The sequence below is a fragment of the Pristiophorus japonicus genome, chromosome 11 (assembly GCF_044704955.1).
Source record: "Pristiophorus japonicus isolate sPriJap1 chromosome 11, sPriJap1.hap1, whole genome shotgun sequence".
NCBI classification, from domain to species: domain Eukaryota; kingdom Metazoa; phylum Chordata; class Chondrichthyes; family Pristiophoridae; genus Pristiophorus; species Pristiophorus japonicus.
The window spans coordinates 57,186,171-57,210,241 of NC_091987.1; the positions used below are offsets into that span (position 1 = coordinate 57,186,171).

General features: G+C 46.4%; 1 protein-coding gene across 1 annotated transcript in view; it reads right to left on the reverse strand.

Annotated features, from left to right (window-relative positions):
* The window catches only part of LOC139275730 (gamma-aminobutyric acid receptor subunit rho-3-like), a 61,252-nt gene that overhangs the window by 18,570 nt on the left and 18,611 nt on the right, over positions 1 to 24,071 (reverse strand). The window contains 4 exon segments of the mRNA XM_070892918.1: positions 2,922 to 3,062; positions 20,751 to 20,833; positions 23,287 to 23,510; positions 23,854 to 23,921. Of these exon segments, the coding sequence (XP_070749019.1) occupies positions 2,922 to 3,062; positions 20,751 to 20,833; positions 23,287 to 23,510; positions 23,854 to 23,921 (516 nt within the window).

Consider the following 24,071-nt stretch of genomic DNA (forward strand, 5'->3'; position numbering starts at 1 on the left):
ATGTTAAAAATTGAACAGCTACAAAGAATTTGAATAGTCTCAAACAAGTGCATGTGTCCCATTTATCACAGTCTATCTTTAATTACAGAATGCACTCCCTCACCCTCACACACAGAAATATCAAGAAAATTAAAATGCAAGCCTTTGCAAAGGTTCAATAAACAAATTTCACTTTTTCTGCAGCACTTTTTAAAATGGCCGAGTGCCAATGTTTACTTCAGACTGCGCGTGCGCGAACGCTCCAACGCGCACGCGCAGGGTTGCCGGCACGAAAAAAACTCATTTAAATTGTACCCGCCCCCTCCTACTTACAAAATCGGCGCGAGTGGTAGGCTCCGCCCCCTGGGCGGCACGCCAAGCAGACATCGAGCTGCAAAGCGCTCGAGAATAGCGCGGTTTTTTTCAGGCGCCGTTTTCGGCACGAAAAACGGGCGCCCAGCTCGGAGGGGCGCCTGTTTTGCCGCGTGTGGAAACTTGGGGCCATAGAGTGTTTAGATTCTACTCACCTTTTCCATTATCCAATTTTCACTTTTATCAATTTTTTTTTAAAGCAAATTCAAAACAGGAATGACATACAAACTCAATAATATAATGAATGATTAGCCTAAAATCTATAGTAGGAAAAATCTTGAACACATTAAGTGAACCTGTCAATATGTAACTAAAGAATACAGAGGATGTAAAGGAAAATTGGCATGAATTTAGATGTAATAATAAGCTATTGGAATTCTTTGAGGTGGTAAATATAGTAATTGATTAGGACAATGCAGTGGCTATAACGTACTTGGTTTTCAGAAGATGTCAGGTTTTAAAGAAGATTAATACTTGTGGAATTCATAGAATGTTTTATAAATAGATTAAAAATTGTCTGAGCCATAGAGCACAGTAAAGGTGCCGATAAATGGACAAATCTCCATCTTGGGAGAAGTGCCTAGTGGAGTTCCATAAGAATCTGTACTCGGTCCCTGCTGTCTACTAGCTTCATAAGTTATGTGGCAGAGGGTATTTATTATATTATAAAATTTATGAATTACACAAATTAATATGGCAAGTGTAAGATATAGGCTAGAGTGGATATGTATCCCAGCATGCTTTTCCAGCAGGCCAAGAAGACATTGACTAAATCTAGCAAGCTATCAATCTCCCACAATTAGCAGCTATAAATAGCCAGACAAATGGGCTGCGAATAACATGACCAGGGCGGAGTCCTTGATTAGATCGAGCAAGCTAGCAATCTCCCACAATTTCTGGACTGAAAAGAATATGAAAAATAGGATAAGGTGAGGTATAAAACAGTACAAGAAGTTCTATATGTTGAGGCAGAGCAGGAAGAGTACTGACGTCAATGTTCCTCCCAAGAGCATTGGGTAACATCCTCTCTGTTGTATTAATTGCTTTAACTTGTTGAAATTGCTGGGCCGTTCTTGAGCGTAAGAATTGTGCTTTGCTAGTGAGTCAACCTGTTGACCTCTATGTGTTCATTTCACTCTACTAATAAAATATACTCGCTACACACCATATTGGTTCAGATTCTCTCACACAGCTATAAATTAGATTCATAGCAGAACAAGTGGGAGAAAGGCCCCCAGCGGTGGAAGAAGCATCCAGGGGAAGAAAGGAACAATGGGCAATGTGGTCTGGAGCAGGATCTATATCTTGATCACTCCTATGCCATTGGGATTCTGCTGCTGTTGGCCCACCTGGGACTCCCCTGGTGACAAGATTCCACCCTGCTACTGGACCATCTGGTGGAGAGGGGGAGGTGCTCCTCCCTGCTGATTCATGATCCATACTCTGCTCCTCCAACAGCTCCCAGATCTTTCCCATTCCTCCAATGGTCCCCAGATAAATGCTGCTCTTCTAATGTCTTCGAAACTGAATTATACTTTGACGCTGCCTCGTGCATTGGTCTTTGCCAATTGTTGGCTCTGAGCTGAATCTTTACTCCCGTACTGGCTCCAATCCTGCCCTCCTGCTTGGATGCTTCTTTCTTAAGATAAGTCCCCAAAAATTGGGCTGGTTTTATTTCTCATATAAACCTGGAGTCTAAGATTCTTCCTTGTTCTCTGGCGCAGGTCCATGTAATCTACGGTCTCCCTTTGTGACAATTTGTATGTGCATTTTGGCTGCCTGTCTGGATCCCAACCTCCTACTCCCACTTTTCTTTTTCATAATTTCTGAGCCCAGCTCTGCACTCTCCTCTTCATCTCATTCAGCCATGGCCTCTTTCACTTTAGATTGTTTCAGCACTGTCATTCCCTCAATCCCTCCCCTCTCTCAACACCACTCTTCAGTGTACCATTTCTCCTGCTGCTGTCCAAGACTCAAACCCTTGACTGAGTCCATGGCCCTTCTCTGCATATTCCATGGGATTCTGCATCACACCCATCGTAGCATCTGCAACTGCCTCTCCAGATTAGTAACCCCATTTGTTTCATCCTTCGCTCCTGGTAACCATCACACCCAGCTTATTCCTCAAGGGTTAATCTTTCAGCACTCCTCCCCATTGCTCTAACTTATTCTATGCTCCCCCTACCACTGATTGACAATTAAGCACTTTCCAAGTGTGTATGGCCCTCCAGAATGTTCGGTTTCTCACAAACAAGGTCTAAACCAACCATCAGCTCATTAGGAATGAATCTATTGACATTGTGCCGACAAAGACCCGGCTTACTCCATCATCATAACTTCCTCAGCTGGTTACATTTTTCATTACCTGCACTACCCAAACCGCTGTGGCAGTGTCATAACCCTTATTGCTATGTACCATCAGTATCCAGCAAGTATGACGCTGTTCTTAGCGAGCACAGTTCAGATAATTTGCTGTCACACCATACAATGTCAATTTAACTCCTCACTATAGTATTTCTTCCTTTCTGCTATCGATTATTCATAAATCTGTTCTAATAACAGAAACTTACCAGTACTGCTATAAAATGCAAGTCCACTTGATGCACGAAATTCTTGTATGAAATACTGAGCAAGTAAAATCTGCTCATCTGTCTTAAGTGGTTCATTTTCATTCTTCCAGTGGAGCATTAGATCTTTTTCATTGTAAGCATCTGGAGGAAAATATTAAAGTATTAACAGATACGGTCAAGCCAAGATTACGAACAGGCCATACCAGGAATTATAATAACAATTCTTTTGCTTCTTCATGTGCATCAGCTGTGGCTCAGTTGGTAACACCCTTGCCTCTGAGTCAGAAGGTTGTGGGTTCAATTCCCACTCCAGGGACTTGAGCACAAAAGTCTATATTGACACTCCAGTGCTGCCCTGTTTGGATGAGATGTTAAACGGAAGGTCTCACATAGATGCAAACGATGCGATGGCACAATTTCGAAGACGACCAGGGGAGTTATCCCTGGTGTCCTAGCCAATATTTATCCCTCACTAAAAATCAGATGATCTGGTCATTGTCACATTGCTATTTGTGGGTGCTAGCTGTGTGAAAATTGGCTGCCATGTTTTCTAGACTGCAATAGTGACTACACTTCATTGGCTGTAAAGCGCTTTGGGACGTCCGGTGGTTGTGAAAGGCGCTATATAAATGCAAGTCTTTCTTTATTTTTCAAAATAATGCACTGTGCCACTAGTCACAGATACCAATGTAAGAACATGGAAGAAATGTAATAGTAAGATTTTCATTTGTACATAATTAACAAGTCAATTCATTATGAAGAGCACTCATTAGATTTTCATAAACAAATTCAGGATATAGTTTGCATTATTGCCCTCCTTTCATACAAATACATGTTTCCTTTGGAATTCAATCAATTAGTTAACCTAATGGAAATGGCTATTCTAGGATGACTTTGCTGCATTAGTTCTTGGCCACTGTCATAAAACATTGTTGCAATTTCACACGTAATTAGACAAAGGGAACTTTTTCCTTAGCACGAAATACTCCCTTAAGTGACTTCTGTAACAGACATTTTTGAGTAGGACACCAAAGTAAAAATTTAATTAGATACCTTCCATTTAAAAAAAAAGGATATTGACATCTGAACTGGACTAAATTTGAGTATTCACTAATAACCCCAAAATGCTCTATTTTGGGTTACTAATGGTTGTAAACATGGTTCAGCATTCATCCCTAGTATGAGCATTGAAAAATTATATCCGAGTATATTGCGTATTGAAATGGGAATCAGTTAGTGTAATTGGCAAACTCCCCAGAAAATAGCTCCGCCTAGGCTAATGGGAAGCAGAATCATAGAATCATAGAAATTTACAGCATTGAAGGAGGCCATTTCAGCCCATCGTGTCCGCGCTGGCCAAAGAGCTATCCAGCCTAATCCCACTTTCCAGATCTTGGTCCATAGCCCTGTAGGTTACAGCACTTCAAGTATCCTTTAAATATGGTGAGGGTTTCTGCCTCTACCATGCTTTCAGGCAGTGAGTTCCAGATCCCCACCACTCTCTGGGTGAAGACATTGCCCCTCAAATCCCTGCTAAACCTCCTACCAATTATTTTAAATCTATGCCCCCTAGTTGTTGACCCCTCTGCTAAGGGAAATAGGTCCTTCCTATCCACTCTATCTCGGCCCCTTATAATTTTATACACCTCAATAAGATCTCCCCTCAGCCTCCTCTGTTCCAAAGAAAACAAACCCAGCCTATCCAATCTTTCCTCATAGCTAAAATTCTCCAGTCCAGGGAATACCCTCATAAATCTCCTTTGTAAACTCTCTAGTGCAATCACATCTTTCCTGTAATGTGGTGACCAGAACTGCACACATTACTCTAGTTGTGGCCTAACTAGTGTTTTATACAGTTCAAGCATAACCTCCCTGCTCTTGTATTCTATGCCTCGGCTAATAAAGGCAAGTATTCCGTATGCCTTCTTAACCACCTGGCCTGCTACCTTCAGGGATCTGTAGACATGCACTCCAAGGTCCCTTTGTTCCTCTAGACTTCTCAGTGTCCTACCATTTAATGTGTATTCCTGTTTCTTGTTAGCCCTCCCCAAATGTATTACCTCACACTTCTCCGGCTGAAATCCATTGGCACTGTTCTGCCCACCTGACCAGTTCATTGATGTCTTTCTACAGTCTACAGCTTTCTTCTTCATTATCAACCACACAGCCGATGTTAGTATCATTTGCAAACTTCTTAATCATACCCCCTACATTCAAGTCTAAATCATTGATATATACCACTAAAAGCAAGGGACCTAGGACTGAGCCCTGCGGAACCCCACTGGAAATATTAAGTATAGAGAACTCCACAAGATTGAGTACTATTATGTCCTTGGATGCTCTAATAATGACTCCACGAAGCAATGTGTTGTACTTGAACTGTAGTGACCTTAGTCCTTTATTTGTTATCTCCAGAATGAAGTTCACACCTTGTGGCCGGCCATTTATATTAGGCCAGGCACACCTGTACAGGTAACCTACAAGTCTCCCACTGATGTGTCCTCTGGTGGCACACCTTGTGATGGAGCAACAGTAGCCATGTAGGATACATGACATCACTCTCCCCCAAGCCTTGAGTGCAAATCGCCTCTGCATTGACTGTGCTCTGGGCTTAGCTCTATCTGGTTGACCCTTGGCAGGTTGTTTCAATCTTGGGTAAGTGGTTGGTGCAGTAGAGTGCTGGGGGTTGCTGTTTGTGTGTGTCCTTGACCATCCATTCTCCCCCTCCCACATATAGGTTATGCCGGAGGCTCAGTGCGTTCATATACATTCAAGTTCAGGAAGACAAGTTTGCATTCATTTGTGGTTTAGTTGTGAGACCGGTACGCAAGACTGGTGAGATACATTATCGATGCATGCTGGGGATCGGTGACCGGTGCGTAAGGACAACCTAGTTCCAGATGGCATCCAGGCAGTCTGGTGGCGGCGCGGTGCCCAGTGCTGGCAGTGGGAACCCGGTTGGCTCGAGTTGCCTGCTCTTGGGGCTGTTGCCGTGGTTCCTAGCACGGGCCGGTTCACAGATGCCTGTGACCGCCCTGTCCTTTCTTTGCACCCTGGGTCGCTGCTGCTCCCTGAGGGGCTGTCATCTAGCAGTGCACAGGGAACTGCTGACTCGCTAGCCTGGGCGTTGTTTGGTTTGGGATCCTGGCTGGTCCCGGTCCCCTTTGGGAGGACTGTAGCAGTGACCCTTCATTTCCGGGTATGGCCTTGGTGGCGATGGGGTCTGGGGGCTGCGCCTTAGCACAGTTTGCTCTTTCAAGCTTGTGGCGGTTGGTGCCATCGGGTGCTTGAGAGGTGGAGCCGATCAGGGGCAGGGTATCGATACCAGTGCCGTTGCCCTCCTGAGATCGCTTGCTCTGCAGCTTGTGTGCATTGGCTGCTTGTGACCACACTCCATGGTGCATAACTCTGGGCCCAGGGACGCAGGCTACAGCATTGGGTAGCTCGCTGGACCTGTGCGCTCCCGATGAATGTCTGCCCGCTGCATTGGCTGCGTGCAGTTGAAATCCTACATCGTACAACTTTTCATTACTTATTGTGGATGCTCTGTAGCTCCGATCGCGATTGTGCGACTTTTCCTTGCTTATTGCATGTACACAACTCTGATCATCAGTTACACATTTTATCTCTAACTTACAGTTACTATTACATTGCTTGAGTGTGTGGAATTGTCCCTTTAATTGTAGTGGGTTGCAGGCCTCTTTTAAGACAGCCTTGCTTTCTTTACCCCAATCCTCTTCTCCGTTTGGTGCCACATGTTGCTCCGTCAGCGCTGCATCCCGTGGTCTGGCCGCGGCCTTCTTTTTCTTCAGTGCCTCACCTTGTGGTTTGGGTGCCATCTTTCCTCCATCCATGACGTTGATTGCGGTGATCCTCTTCTCCCTAGATTTTGCCACCGAAGCTGGGAAGTCGCCTTTGGATCCGATTTTCTTCCTCCGGAGTCCTGCCACTGGAGCCTGGAAGGTGCGTTCGGGTCGTCTCAGCTGGATCATCTCCACGCAGTCGTACTGAGCGGTCTGTGCCTCGGGTGCTGTGCTGGTCTGCTCTCTGGTGCCGGATCCACCCTCGAGTGAGGGCTTGCTGTGCCTCTGAACGCGGAGGATGTTTATCGCTGGAGGGGTGAAGTCTTCCCACTTCCAATGGATCTTCTCCATCCACCTTCTTCCAAGCAGCGTTGGTCCATCACCTGCAACAACCCACAGAGGTAACTTGTGCACCGCGCCATCATGGAGTACCTTTACATTCACACTACCAACGACTGGGATAAGTTCATCGATGTAAGTGCGCAGCTTTGCCTGAACCGGGACCAACTTGGGTCATTCAGCTTGATTGTCCCACAGCCTCTCAAAGGCTTCTTGATTCATTACTGACTGGCTTGCCCCTGTGTCCACTTCCATGAAGACTAGAATGCCATTTATCTCGACTTCCATCCTCAACGGGGAACACTCGGTGGTGCAGGTAAACATGCTATATACCTCATCGTGGGGCTGAGCTGCCTCTCTGCCTATCATTTCGTAATCCATGCTGGATTCAAAGCCATCTGCAGACTCTTCATTGACACAGTGAGTCATATTTCTCTTACACATTTGCTGGAGGTGGCCCTTTGTGCTGCAGCCCTTGCATACATAGTCCTTAAAGCGGCACTGATGAGCTCTGTGATTCCCTCCACAATGCCAGCAAGGAGCTACTTGATTAGCCCCCCTCGGCGGACTCTGAGTTAAGGGACTCGGGGGCCTGTTCTCTCTTCCCTAAGAGGGTTCGCGTTCTACAGTCCAGCCTCTAAAAGGCGCCACTCGGTGCACAGTACCTGCCGGGTTTGAGTTCTGAGGGTGAGTCATCTGCCTAGAATCACAGGTCGAGATCGTGAATGCCTGGCTCATAGAGATGGTCTTCTGCAGTGTGACTGTGGTATCTGCAGACAGTAGCTTATGAAGAAGGCCCTCATGGCCGATTCCAATGACAAAAATGTCCCGCAGCGATTCGTTGAGATGGTTGCAGAAATCACATGGTGCCACCAACCTCCTGAATTCTGCAGCGTATTTCACGATTTCCTGGCCTTTGGGCCGTCGGTGGGTGCAGAACTGGTGTCTGGCTGTGAGGATGCTCTCCTTGGGCTTGAGTTGCTTATGGATCAGGGTTACAAGCTTCTCGTACTCTTGGTTGTTGACTTCACTGGTGCCAGCAAGTCCCTGATGAGGCCATAGACAGGGGGCCCACAACTGGTTAGCAGGATAGCTCTGCGCTTATCAGCCAGTGTGGCCGGGTCGTCTCCTGCCAGGTCGTTTGCTGTGAAGAAATGGTCGAGCCTCTCCACAAAGGTGTCCCAATCATCACCATCGGTGGACTGCTGCAACGTAGCAAGGGTAGCCATTTTCGCATGAAAGACCGTAATCTCGTCGCCAATTGTTATGTCCTTGGATGCTCTAGTACTGACTCCACGAGGCAATGTGTTGTACTTGAACTGTAGTGACCTTAGTCTTTCATTTGTTAACTCCAGAGTGAGGATCACACCTGGTGTCCTGCCTTTTATACTAGGCCAGGCACACCTGTACAGGTAACCTACAAGTCTCCCATTGCTGTGCCCTCTCGTGGTGATACCAACAATAGCCATGTAGGATACATGACAAATACTTTGAGCTAAAGCTGATGTGACCTTAGTTTCTTTAATAAAACTCCAGAGTGCCTAAACAGCATGGCAAACAACCTTTTATACTCCCTTGCATGAGGTGTGCAGGTGACCCTTGGGCCTCCAACAGTTGCGCCCTCTAGTGGCAAGTCTTACACAGTTACAATGTTTACATACATAACATCACTCCGCCTCCCCCCCCCCCCCACAAAGTCTTTGATACAAATTATTTACAAGTTGAGACAATCCGGGGCCCTACGCTTCCTAGTTGATCGTCTGAGTTCAAACTCTGGCATTGGTGAGTTGGTCGGACCATTGCTGCACTGTGGCGCGGCTGGTCTGACAGGACTGTTGGGAATGGTGGGTTCATCCTCTTGATTGACAGCGAGGTCGATTGCTGGTTGGGTGGATCAATGATGGTGATGTCCTCTTCAGGTTGTTCCTGGTTGTCAGTGAACTGCAGTTTGGTCTGATCCAAATGCTTTCTGCACATTTGTCAATTCAATTGACTATAAACATTCTATTCCCCTCCTTGGCCTAGACAGTGCCAGTGACCCATTTAGGACCATGACCGTAAATAAGGACCAACACAGGGTTGTTAAAATCAATGTCATGCGGTACAGCCATGCGATCGTGGTATATGTTTTGCCAGTGACGCCGGGTTTCCACATGATTATTTAGATCCGGGAGGACTAGGGAGAGCCTGGTTTTGAGTGCTTTTCTCAAGGGGGAACCCCAGTGAGCGAGTGGGGTCGCGTCCGGTAGTAGAGCAGAACATGAGATAAGCGGGTCTACAAGGAGCCGTCCGTCACGCATTTCACGCCTGTTTCGTTTGACTGTTGTAGGTGGGTTTAAACGGAGCAGACCTGACATGCTTGATGCCATTGCGGGTCATAAACTCGTTGAATTCCGAGCTGGTGAAACACGGTCCATTGTCACTGACAAGGACGTCGGGCAAGCCATGGGTGGCGAACAAGGCCTGAAGGCTTTCAATGGTGGCAGTGGATGTGCTGGATGACATGATTATGCATTCAATTCATTTAGAGTAAGCATCCACTAAAAACATCTTTCTGAGAAAGGGGCCAGCAAAATCTATGTGGATCCTGGACCACGGTTTGGAGGGCCATGACCACAGATTCAATGGAGCCTCCCTTGGTACATTACTCAATTGTGAGCACGTGTTGCACTGGTGTACACATGATTCTAAGTCCGAGTCAATGCCGGGCCACCAAACATGCGACCTGGCTATAGCCTTCATCATAACTATGCCTGGGTGGGTATGGTGTAGGTCGCGTATAAAGATTTCTCTGCCTTCTTTTGGCGAAACCAGACGATTACCCCATGAGAGACAATCCAACTGGATGGACATTTCATCTTTGCGTCGGTGAAATGGTTTAATTTCATCTTGCATTTCCCCGCGAACGGCCGACCAGCTCCCATCGAGGACACAACTTTTTACAAGTGATAGCACAGGAGCCTGGCTGGTCCAGGTCCTGATCTGGGGAGCAGTGACGGGTGACCCCTCGCTCTCAAAAGCATCCATGACCAGAATCAAGTCTGCGGGCTGCGCCATTTCCACCCCGGTGGTGGGCAATGGTAGCCAACTGAGGGCATCAGCACAGTTCTCCGTGCCTGGTATGTGGCGGATAACATAGTCATAGGCGGACAATGTTAGTGCCCATCTTTGGATGCGGGACGAAGCATTGGTGTTTATACCTTTGCTTTCTGAAAACAGCGAAATGAGCGGTTTGTGGTCGGTTTCAAGCTCAAACCGAAGTCCAAATAGGTATTGGGGCATTTCCTTAACCCCATATACACATGCCAACGCCTCTTTCTTGACCATACTGTAGGCTCTTTCAGCCTTAGACAGACTTCTAGATGCGTATGCAACCGGTTGAAGTTTTGCCCGATACATTGGTTTGCTATAACACACAGCCGACCCTGTACGAAGATGCATCACAAGTTAGCACTAATCATTTACACGGGTCATATAGTAAAAGTAACTTATTAGAACAAAGTAGGCTTCTGGCCTTCTCAAAGACTGTCTCTTGAGATTTACCCCAAACCCATTCGTCACCCTTACGTAGCAACATGTGCAACGGTTCCAGCAAAGTGCTTAACCCGGGTAGAAAGTTGCCAAAATAGTTGAGGAGCCCCAGGAACGAACGTAGCTCCATCACATTCTGTGGTCTGGGTGCATTCTTGATGGCCTCTGTCTTTGAGTCCATGGGTCTGATGCTGTTTGCCGCAATCTTTCTCCCCAATAATTCGACCTCTGGCACCAGGAAAACACACTTGGAGCGTTTCAGCCTGAGTCCCACTCTGTCAAGTCGACTTAGAACCTCTTCCAGGTTCTGCAGGTGTTCAGTGGTGTCACGACCGGTGATCAGGATGTCGTCTTGAAACACAACGGTGCGCAGAACCGATTTCAGTAGACTCTCCATATTCCTCTGAAAGATGGCAGCAGCCGAGCCAATCCCAAAAGGGCACCTGTGGTATATGAACAGTCCTTTGTGCGTGTTGATGCACGGCAATCTTTTCAAAGCCAGCTCCTCTGTCATGTAGGTGGAGGTTAAGTCCAACTTGGTGAACAACTTCCCCCCGGCTAATGTTGCGAACAGGTCATCCGTCTTGGGTAGTGGGCACTGGTCTTCTAACGAGACTCGGTTGATCATTACCTTGTAGTCTCCGCAGATTCTGACCATGCCATCGCTTTTCAACACTGGAACAATCGGACTGGCCCACGCGTTGAACTCGACTGGCAATATGATTCCCTCTCATTGAAGTCTGTTCAGTTCGATCTCGACTTTCTCCATCATATATGGAACTGCTCAAGCCTTGTGATGAACGGGCCTTGCATCGGGGACTAGATGGATCTGCACCTTGGCGCCTGTGAAGTTGCCGATGCCTGGTTCGAATAGCGACGGAAACTTGCTCAGCACTTGGGCGCACAAGGCATCATCCACTGAAGATAGTGTTTTGATGTTGTCCCAGTTCCATCGAATCTTTCCCAGCCTGCTTCTGTCAAATAGCGTTAGGCCATTGCCTGTTACAATCCACAGTGATAAATCATGCACAGATCCATCATACGATACCTTAACTGCCACACTGCCAATGACTGGTATGAGCTCTTTGGTGTAGGTGCGCAGCTTAGTCTGAATCGGGCTCAGTTTGAGCCTTTGTGCCTTGTTGCCCCACAATTTCTCAAAAGCCTTCTGGCTCATAATTGACTGACTTGCCCCCATGTCCAACTCCATTGATACCGGAATACCGTTCAATTTGACTTTCAGCATGATAGGAGTGCTCTTGGTGGTGAAGGTGTGTAACCCATACATTTCTTCCTCAGATTGAGTTGCCTCTCTTATTTGTTCTGCGTGATCCGTGCCGGATCGATCATCCTCTGCCGACTGCCATGTGGTGAATTGCAACACTCTTGCACATTTGCTGGAGGTGCCTCATTGTTTCACAGCCTTTGCACAAATGGGGCCCAAGTTTCCACAAGAAAAAAAACGGGCGCCCCTCTGAGCTGGGCGCCCGTTTTTCGCGCCTAAAACGGCGCCTAAAAAAATCCTCGGTATTCTCCACCTACTTACAGGTCCTGTGGCACTCGGCGCAGTCAGCACGAGCTGTGGGAGGGCGGAGCCAGGTCCCGGCGCTGAAAACAGTGCCGGGACCTCTGCACATGCGCGCTACAGTCGGCACGCAAGTGCAGTAGCTCCAGGCACCGAACTGTGAGGGAGGGGCCCGAAGCACACAGCCCCTAGCCCTGGCTGAATGGCCTCACTGGGGCTGCGTGAATGAGGCTCCTCCCACGGCCAGCTCCTGCTCCCCGCCCGACCAGACCCGACACTCGCTCCCCGCCCCGACCCGAGACCCGCTACCCCCCCCCCCCGCGACCTGACACCCGCTCCCCCCCCCCGACCCGAGACCCAACACCCACTCCCCCCCACCGCCCTGACCCGACACCCGACACCCGCTCCCCCCCGCCCCGACCCGAGACCCGACCCCGACCCACTCCCCCCCACCGCCCCGACCCGACACCCGACACCCGCTCCCCCCCGCCCCGACCCGAGACCCGACCCCGACCCACTCCCCCCCACCGCCCCGACCCGACACCTGACACCCGCTCCCCCCCGCCCCGACCCGAGACCCGACCCCGACCCGCTCCCCCCCCACCCCGACTGACCCGACACCCGTTCCTGTTCCCCGACCCGACGCCCCCCCCCTCTCTCCCTCACCCCCTCCCTCACCCTCTCCCTCTCTCCCTCCCCCCCCTCTCCCTCCCCCCCTCTCTCTCTCTCCCCCCCTCTCCCACCCCCCCTCTCTCTCTCTCCCTCTCTATCTCCCTCTCCTCCCCTCTCCCTCCCTCCCTCTCTCTCTCTCTCTCTCCCTCCCCCCCTCTCTCTCTCTCTCCCTCCCCTCTCTCTCTCTCTCCCTCCCTCTCTCTCTCTCTCTCTCTCTCCCCCTCCTGCTCAGCGGCACGAACGGCTGCAGAATTCTCCCTGGCTGAAGCACTTTCACACAGGTAGGAAGATGGTTTATTTAATCTTTTCTTGGCTTATAAATGTTTATTCAGGTTGGATTTATTTGTATAATATTTGTAGAAGTATAAATAAGGATTTATTGTCGAATTTAATTAGTTCCCTTCCCCTCCCCCCCCACCTCGTTCTGGACACCTAATTTGTAACCTGCGCCTGATTTTTTAATGTGTAGAACAGGTTTTTTCAGTTCTACAAAAATCTTCACTGGCTCCATTCCACTTTAGTTTGGAGTATATTTTCACTATGGAAACTTTCAAATCAGGCGTCAGTGACCGGACACGCCCCCTTTTGAAGAAAAAATTCTGTTCTAAACTAGAACTGTTCTACCTGACTAGAACTGCAGAAAAAAAAATGTGGAGAATTGCGATTTCTAAAATAGTCCGTTCTCCACCAGTTGCTCCTAAAAATCAGGCGCGAATCATGTGGAAACTTGGGCCCATAGTGCTTGAATCGACATTGATGGGCTCGATGATTACCCTGAAGCGCCAACATGGTGCTAATGGATTTGCATTCATGCCCAATGGCGGACTCTGAGTCATCCAAGGTCTTGCAGCTGCAGATGTGTAGGCCCTGACATATGCAGTTCTGCCTGCTAACGACGTTATTTTATGCAGAGTACTTGCCGGTGAGCTTCGATGCTGGGAAGATATCTGTCTGGTATTATCGCTCGTGGATGTGAATGCCTGGGCTATCGTGATGGCTTTGCTCAGGTCTAGGGATTCGGCAGACAGCAGCTTGCGAAGAATAACCTCGTGGCCGATGCCGAGCACAAAAACATCCCACAGCATTTCCCCCAAAAATCCAGCAAATTCACAAGTTCCCACAAGGCGTCTCAGGTCGGCATATAACTCGCCATGTCCTGGCCCTCGGAGCGGTGGTGCGTATAGAAGTGATACCTGTCCATTAAGACGCTCTCCTTCAGCTTGAGATGGTTCCGAACCAGCGTACACAACTCTGTATATGTCTTCTCCGCTGGTTTCTCCGGTGCTAACAGATTCTTGATGAGAACATATATTGTGGACTCATACATGGTGAGGAGAATCGCCCTGCGCTTGATCGCTTTATCATCCCCAGCTCATTGGCCACGAAGTACTGGTTGAGACACTCAATGAAGGCTTCCCAATCATCACCCTCTACATGTCCCTCTAAAATACCAACGGCAGCCATGAAAGTTTGTAATCTGTTACTCGTCGCCAATTGTTAACTATGGAAGAACTCCACAAAACTGAGTACTGTGAGCTAAAACTAATATGACCTTAGTCTCTTTGGCCCCAAGTTTCGTCCCGCGACGAAAACGGCACACCTCCGAGCTGGGCGCCTGTTTTTCACGCCGAAAACTGCACCTAAAAAAAAGTCTGATATTCTCGAGCTCCTTGGAGCTCGATGTCTGCTTGGCGCGGCGCGCTCTTCGCAGCAGGGGGGCGGAGCCTAACACTCGCACTGATTTTCTAAGTAGCAGGGGGCGGGTACAATTTAAATTAGCCTTCGTGGTGCCGGCAACCCTGCGCATGCACGTTGGAGCGTGCGCGCATGCGCAGTCTTACACAAACATTGGCACTCGGCCATTTTTAAAAGGACTGCAGAAAAAGTGAAGATTTGTTTCTTGGACCCCTGCAAAGGCTTGTAATTTAATTTTTTTTGATATTTCTGTGTGTGAGGGAGTGCTTTTAGCAGCACTGCTGAATAAATCACATGCTGAAATCAGTGAGTTCAGCTTTTCACTGCTAAACTTGCAGAACCGGTGCTGCATTGGTGCATGCAAATTAAGGACTGTGTGTTTGGAGAAATAAGAGTGCCAATTCAACTTTGCAATGGATCAACGTCCACCAAGAACAAAGAATTTCTTGCATGAGGAAGTGGAGATATTAGTCAACATAATTGAGCAGAGATGGCAGGAGCTAGATACCAGCAACAGAGGTCGCATAAAAGTGCCACCAAAAGAAATGAAGAAACGCTGGAACCAAGTTGCAGAAGATTACTGCGCAGTGGTGCATACCAGGAGATCTGGAAGTCAGTGTAAAAAGAAATGGCACGACCTTGGTCAAGTAGTTAGTGCAAGTAATATTTCCCATTTTTAATTTAATCGTAATTGTAACCTGGCTATCTGTATGTCCCACCTTGCAGACTGACACACTCTGTAAAAAGTTATATTTTACTCTTTGCAGAAGAAATTGGCCCACAACAAAAGGGAGGCAACTCAGACAGGAGGAGGCGTGCCCAATCTGCATCCACTGACACCCTTGGAACAAAGGATAGCTGCTATGATGAGTCGTACATGGAGAAAAGCAATCGGTACAGCACAAGCTGGGCCCGCACGCGAGGAAGAGCGTAAGTCCTGAAAATGCATCATGGCCCTTTAAATCAACCTGCTGCCTGGCCTGCTATGTGTGAGAGTACTCATGCCACCCATCCGGCCCCCTCCCTTGCTGTTAAGCATTTGACTGTTCTGATGTATTTTGCAGAACATGATGATGATGATGATGATGATGATGATGATGATGCTGCTGCTGCCAACCCTGAGGATCCTGAGGGTACAGAAAAAGAACCAGTACAACCAGCTGCGGACGATCCAGACTGGATGATGGCAGCGATGACTGAAATGTCTGCAGGGGAGAGCTTCCAATTTAATGTTTATGAGCCCCCATCAAGGGGCATCAGCGTTTCAACCCCGAGCATAGGTCTTGGTTCCACCTTCCATGGTTTCGCTTCCGATGTTGCGGGTCCCAGTGGTGCTGCTGGTATAATGCAGCATTCTATAGTCAGTGCACTACCGTCCCAGCCTGCGCCTCCCTCTCGCATAGGTTCTGGTTCCACCTACTGTGGTTTTGATTCCGACGCTTCGGGTCCCAGTGTTGCTGCTGATATTATGGAGCAGTTTACACCCATTCGTCCAACATCCCAGCCCACGGCTCGCACTCGAGTGCTGTTGTCTGGAACACCGAGCGTCCTACCGTTCCAGCCTGAGCCTCTCCCTCTCGTTCTGCCGTCTGCAACACAGAGCATCCCACCATTCCAGCCCGAGCCTCTTCCTCCAGTTCAGCCGTCTGGAACACAGAGCGTCCCACAGTCCCAGCCTGCGCCTCCCTGTGTAGTGGTGTCGCTTGTAACACCGAACATCCCACCGTCCGTGCCCGCGCCTCCCAGTGTAGTGGTGCCACAAGGCAGACCCAGGCAGAGGAGAAGGAGATTGGAGACATGCTCTCCTGAGATGCAGCGTGCAACAGATGCGACTCAGGTTGTGGCATTGGGTGTGGAGACCAATGAGCTTACCTGATCACTCATCGGTGGCGTCAATGCAGTGGGTGAAGAGTTGACGGTCCTGATGGGAGAAATAGCAGTAATGACACGGGAACTTAGGGAGGGAATGTCCGAGGGAATGCAATCGACGGCACAGACCGTCAGGGAGAGCATGCAAATGACGGCACAGGCCATCAGGGAGGGCATGCAAGTGTTGGCACAGGCCGTCATAGAGGTAGCTGCTGCAATAAGGGCACACAGCCCAGCCAATCAAATGACACCCCCATGAAGAAGTGAACATTCACTGAGATGTGGATGAGACATGGTTGCAGCCTTTCTTTGCTGCTTTTGTTCTTGTTCTTGATGTAGCTGTAGTAACGTTTTTCAAATTGAAATTGTTTTGTAAGTTTTGTAACTTTACAACTTATAAGGGATCTTATGGTTTTTAAGTGATCTTATAGTGTAAATGCTCTCACATTTTTTTGTATCTTATTTAATTTTGCACCTAAAAAGTGATCCTGAAGTTTAAGTGTTCTTCAGAGTGTAAGATTTTTCACAATGAAACTGTTTTGTAACTTTACAACATATAAGTGATCTCAGGGTTTTCAAGTGATCTTATAGTGTAAATGCTCTCACATTCTGTAAATTATTTAATTTTGCATCTAAAAAGTGATCTTGAAGTGTAAGTGATCTTAGAGTGTAAAAGTTTTCACATAGAAAGTGTTTTGTAACTTTTGTAACTTTACAAGTTTTTAAGTGATCTTCAAGAGTCATATTAAAAAGTATAGTTTGATACAACAAATATTTTATTAGAGTGACATTAACTTTTCAATAAAATATTTTTTCATTAAAACTGTTTCATGTTCCATTAACACAACACAACATAGGAACAACTGCAAAGAATAAACATGTCCATATGCAAAAGTGGTCGCAGAGCCCTCAGGCATCAGTAATTGAAGCGTTCACGGATGAGCTGCTGGCGCAAGTCTCGAGCAATCGTTAAAGGGGCACGATGGACGGCCCTCCTCCGACCTCATGCTTCAGCATCAGGCACTTGCATTCTTTCCTGATTGTCGTTATCATCCACATCCTGGTCTTCCGTAATACTATCATCATGCACTGGACCCTCACGTCGGTCTTCGGGTTCCACTACCAGCTCCTGCTGCCTCATGATGGCTAAGTTATGAAGCATGCAGCACACAACAGTGAAGTGACCGAAAATCTGAGGAGAGTATAGCAACTGTCCTCCGGAATGGTCCAGGCATCGGAATCGCTGTTTCAATATGCCAATGGTCCTCTCAATGATGCTGCACGTCGCAATGTGCGCCATGTTATATTGACGGTCAGCTTCTGTCCGTGTCACGCGTAGGGGCGTCATGAGCCAGGTGGTCAGGCCGTACCCTTTGTCTCCCAGTAGCCAGCTCTGCCCTTCTGGCTGCTGCTCAAACATGTCAGATAGAACGCTATCGCGTAGGATGAACGCATCGTGGGTGCTGCCAGGGTATCTCACATCGACTGACATGATGTGCTGCTTGTCGTCACACACGAGCTCCACATTGATAGAGTGGAAACCTTTCCTATTTCGGTACTGCTCAGATTCCTCCACAGGTGCTCGCAAGGCTATGTGGGTACAATCAATGCAGCCCTGTACCTTTGGGAAGCCGGCAATCCTGAAGAAACCCACAGCCCTCTCATGGATCGCTTGTGCGGTCATTGGGAAATTGATGAAGTCATTCCTTCGCGCATAAAGTGCAGCCGTGACCTGGTAAACGCAGGCATGTATTGCACATTGAGTGATGGCACACACATCTCCAGTTATAGCCTGAAACGATCCCGAGGCATAGAAAGAAAGTGCAGCTGTTACCTTCACTTCAACAGACAAGGCAGTTGTCCTTCTGCTTCTGGGCTGTAAATCTGCTCTCACCATATCACAGATCTCAGTGACAACTTCTCTGCGAAAACGCAGCCTTTTCACACAATCAGCCTCGCTCATGTCCAGGTACGAGCGCCTGGTTTGATATTGTCGACGTGGGTAAGGTCTCCTGCCCATCAACCTACGGGCTACGACGTTCCTGGTGCGGTGAGCTCTAATCAATTCTCTCCTATGCAGTGAATTGATGGCAAACCATTGCATAATATGTGGTGTTGACAATGCAGCACCCATTCTGCAAATTTAAATATAAAACTATCTATGTGGCTGCCTCTCCCTGTCCAAATGGCCTCAGTCCCCCTCACAGCTCGAAGGCTGCTGCTGTATCTTCGGCTGCCGTCGAGCCACTGACGCCGCCCCTAAATCATGGCCGAACGGCCTCAAGCACCTTAAAGAGCTGTGTGTGTCCGGTGTTGATTCTTCGGCTGCCGGCCAGCCACTGATGCCGCTGATATCCCATGGCCGAATGGCCTCACATCGGTCCGATGTTGATTCTTCGGCTGCCGGCCAGCCACTGACGCCGCTGATATCCTGTGGCCGAATGGCCTCACATCGGTCCGGTGTTGATTCTTCGGCTGCCGGCCAGCCACTGACGCCGCTGATATCTCATGGTTGAATGGCCTCGGGTCCGTCCGGTGTTGCTTCTTCGCGGCCAGCCACGAAGAGAATGAAGGCCTGCCTCAAGCACTGCAGCTCAGCTCGAAGCTTGCTGCCGCTGCCGTCGAGACACTGACGCCACACCGCTGCCTGTCTCCAACATGAAAGGCCTGCCTGAAGCACAGCAGCTCGAAGGCTGATGCTATTTCACACAGGTAGGAACATGGTTTATTTAATCTTTTCTTTGCTTATAAATTTTTATTCAGGTTGGATTTATTTGTATAATATTTGTATAAGTATAACTAACGATTGATTGTAGAATTTAATGACTTCCCTTCCCCCCCTCCCCCCACCCCACCTCGTTCCCTATGCCTAATTTGTAACCTAAAGTTAGTTTGGAGTAAATTTTCACTGACGAAACTTTGAAAACAGGCATAAGTGGCCGGACACGTCCCCTTTTGAAAAAAAAATTCTGTTCCAAAGTGAAACTGTTCTAATTGACTAGAACTGGAGCAAACTAAATGTCGAGAATTCCGATTTCTAAGATACTCCGTTCTACACCAATTGCTCCCAAAATTCAGGAGCAAATCATGTGGAAACTTGGGGCCTTTAATACAACTCCAGAGTGCCTAAGCAGCATGGCAGACAACCTTTTATACTCCCTTGCACGAGGTGTGCGGGTGACCCTTGGGCCTCCAACAGTTGCGCCCTCTGGTGGCAAGTCTTACACAGTTACAATGTTTACATACATAACAGGAAACAGCCCTCCAGTCACAAAAACACCCATCAACCATTACTCTTTGCTTCCTGCCTCTGAGCCAATTTTGGATCTAACTTGCCACTTTGCCCTGGATCCCATGGGCTTTTACTTTTGTGACAAGTCTGCTATGTGGGACCTTATCAAAAGCCTTGTTAAAATCCACATACACTACATCAAAGGCACTACCCTCATCGATCCTCCTCAAAAAATTCAAACAAGTTAGTCAGACACGATGTCTAGTCAGAGCTACATGTTTTTTTATTCATTCACGGGATGTGGACATTGCTGGCAAGGCGGTATTTAGTGCCCAGCTCTAATTGCCCTCAAGCAGAACACAGGTCACGCACACGTGTCTGTCCTGTGACATTCTGAACTCAGCTGGGCCTTTTGGAGGAAGGCACCAAACATAGGCCTTACAGGAAGGGAGGGGAAATCAAAGTAAACCCATGTCACTCTTAAGCTTAGATACTTAAATTATAGAGCTATATATGAAAACAATGCCTCTGTTGACCCTACTAGACTGAGAATGATGGATGGGGCAGATTATTTAAAATGGGGAAAAAAGTTGCAGGTCATGTGATGATACAACAAAGATTTCATTCAGTTTTTTTCTAAGGCTTTCATTACTATACACAGTGAATATTCAAGAAGATGTTTATGTAGCTCTCATTTTCCATATAGGGTTTGTATATGGTTATCTGTTTAACACAAATAAATGCAAACATCTATGCCACATAATACTTTCAGGAATCAGATTTATTGCTATTGATTTGAAAAATATGCAAGTACCATGAGTAATTTTATCATGGTGCTAACACATGTTTTGATGTGATTTATGTTACTATATTTGTGTTGGTAAAAGAATAAAAAAGATTTATAAAATATTTTATGCCCTTTGACTTTTCCAGTATTTGATTGTGTCATCCTGATTTTTACTTTGACTTTAGTTCTCATCAGTCTGTTAATGAAAATAATGATATAGACAACTATGGAAACAAAGAACATTTCTGCCTATGATAGTTATATCATATTGCATAAAACTATATACAAACCCTACATTTCATAACTGCCTTAAGTGCTTTGAAGAATAAATACATGTAGTTAGTCAAATTCAGAAGGCTAAAAAATAGATACTTACAGCTTTCAAGTTCAAGTGAGCAATTCTGAGTATCAAGGGGAAAGTTGCTAAAATCCATTGAACACATGGCAGTGACTGTTGTCCTACAGAAAATATTCATAATATATAAATTATGCTTTAATTTCAGCCGCATAAACAAAACAGTTTGAAAAATAGACTTAACACCATTTAAGTGATGTTTACTAAATTTGATGATAAGCTTGGAGATACATCAACCCTAAAGATTAACCCAACTTTGGAGCCACGTATGATGATGATCATCATCATCATAGGCAGTCCCTCGAAGCGAGGATGACTTGCTTCCATGCCTGAAAGGAATGAGTTCACAGGCGTTTCAATGAAGGACCTAATATTCCAGATCCCAAATTACATCTTGGAGGATGGAAGATGCCTGTGCTTGAATTTTTTTAATGTGTGGTGGCCATTGTACACCAGCCACCACACGGGCTTGACAGAGCTAGGTCTTGGTCCAGTGGCATGAATTAACCAAGACGACTGGAGACCAGCTCTGCTGCACGGACCTAGTGCTCACACATATTGCAGTGTGGGCTGGCTCATGCTGCTCCTAGGCCCTCGCCTCTTCTGGGCCCCAGGCTCACGCCTCTCGTGGGCCCCCGGTCACTTCCTTCTACCAAGTCTTGCTGCTCCTTCGTCCCTCCTGTTGTGCCTGCCTGCACTGCAATCAGCGACCGGACTTCATAGAAACATAGAAAATAGGCGCAGCAGTAAGCCATTTGGCCTTTCGAGCCTGGTATGAAGGGCCTGGGTGACTGCACTCCCTCCAAGCAGCTGGCCACTGTGTTTTACTTCAGTGAGTCATTCAGCTCCATTGGAGCACCTCCTGTATCAAGGCCTCCATCTCTTCAGCATTAAAGGGCACAGTGTTCCCCACATGTCTTCACTATGCCATTGTGAATAATTCATTCATTTTTCTTTACCATCCAAATTTCCCCTTTTGTGGGGAGTTGCAGTCCTTTAAGAGCTGTTCCCAAGCTCTCTGGGCAAGCTCTCCTTTTGCTTGTAACATAGTCAAATAAGAAAGTGGGGTTATGTCACAAAATTCGACACAGCACACACCCTGAGCTATGGACACACATCTGTCTGCACTTTGGGCCAGCTTAATCCTATTTAGTATCAATGTAGCCAACCATGCAAAAAGTATCACAGGATTTGCACTCATTTCCATATTTCAAATGCAATTAAACTGTCGCAATATAGATTTAGACTGCTAGGAGCAATAGCTTCTTACTGCACAAGAAGTTTAAGGAGCCATATTTCTCAACCCAAAAAAAATGAAAGTACAGAATTTAAAATGATGCAAACATTGATTTTTGAATCACTGAAATATCCAGTTCATGATTGATAAGTTTCTATTATGTTTGTTTATAATATAGAATCAGATTTACGATACAATATCACAGCAACATTGCTTCAGAACTCCGAGAACCATAACTATAGTCACTGAGGCATGCAAACAGAACATCAGCTTACCTAATGCACAGCTAAATTACTATCCAGGATCCTGATGGTGGTGAAGCTTTTCTTACAAAGCCAAAGAAACAAGTTGACACCACTACACAAAGGATCTTCGTGCACCTTAAAATAGATGCGTGAGTTCCCATCTTAAGCCTCTGCCATGGCTTGACAGGCTGCATAAGAAATGTGATGAAAAAGGAGGAATACATTCACCTTTGCCTTTCTTGTGATAGTAGCTAATTTCTTCCACATTTGGAGCCAGGTATGAAGGGCCTGGGCGACTGCACTCCCTCCAAGCAGCTGGCCACTGTATTTTACTTCATTGAGTCATTCAGCTCCATTGGAGCACCTCCTGTATCAAGGCAGCCATCTCTTCAGCATTAAAGGGCACAGTGTTCCTCACATGTCTTCACTGTGCCATTGTGAACAATTCATTCACTTTTCTTTACCACCCAAATTTCCCCTTTTGTGAGGAGTTGCAGCCCTTTAAGAGCTATTCCCAAGCTCTCTGGGCAAGCTCTCCTTTTGCTTGTAACATAGTCAAATAAGAAAGTGGGGTTATGTCACAAAATTAGACACAGCACACACCCTGAGCTATGGACACACGTCTGCCTGCACTTTGGGCCAGCTTAATCCTATTTTTGCTTCAATCAAGATCGGATTTGACCATGATACAAACGATGCAAATTCTGAACTTCAACTCAGTCTGACATTAGGTAAACTCATTTCTAGGACTGATTTGGAGCATTGCAATGTGAATAGTAATTAAAGTACAAATAAAAATGTTTCATACAATTATTATATATACCTTGCTGCAGTTTGAAAGATTGTAGCAATAATCAGAATCATGTTAGTGCAATTTGGACTGTGGAATGGTTGATATGTTGGCGAGGCATAAAATAGTATGCATAGTGTATGCAATAAAAAATAGATTTTCTGTTTCTATTGACATCACAGAATTATGCACTTACAAGGTATTTGCAGAAGGAAAACCAACTGACTATTAATATGGAAAAACTATCCTCAGCAATACAAACATTTTAAATGTACAATGTTTCACCTTAGACTGTAGAGGATGTGGCCATCTGGATATACCCTTAGCATGATGTTCTCCATAGTTGTGTCATGTATGAAAGATCTTTTGGAGTGAACAAAAAACACATCTGGAACCCAAATTTTCTTGATTAATCTTCCGTCAAATGTCATACTTCTGTTGTTGGAACTTGGGAAAGCGAGTCTGCTATCCTTCCAGTAATGTCTTAGGTATAAAGTCATTGTAAAGTCCTAAGGATATGAATCAAACATAGACAAATGGATTGTAAATTAGAAGAAAGGATACTGTAAGAAATACACAATGTTAATGCTGGTAATTAGCCTTGAATTTACTGATGAGGGGATAGAAAACTAGGAAACGTAATTTGACATAATCTAAACATTTTATCACAGTGCTAAAAAAATCAGGGTCTCCTTATACCCACGAATCCAATTCAAATAAAAAAACCAGAATCCAATTCAAATAAAAATGATAAAAAGGCAGTAATATACACTGTGCTGTACCATACAATTATGTAGTACAGTTTTACTGTAAATAAATTCCTGCCCACAAATAACTAAACCTCAGACTTACCATATCAACTTCAGAAATGCTGTCAATGCTTTCAATCTGGACATCTATACCAACAGATACTGCTGATTCTTAAAAAAACAAATAAGAAACAAGTAATTTCAGTTTGACCTTTTTCATTTTTTTATTTCTCATGATTCCATAAGCAGCAGTACCTCGCCCATTCTTAATAATACAAATAAATAGCAAAAAAACTGCAGATGCTGTGTATCTGAAGTGAA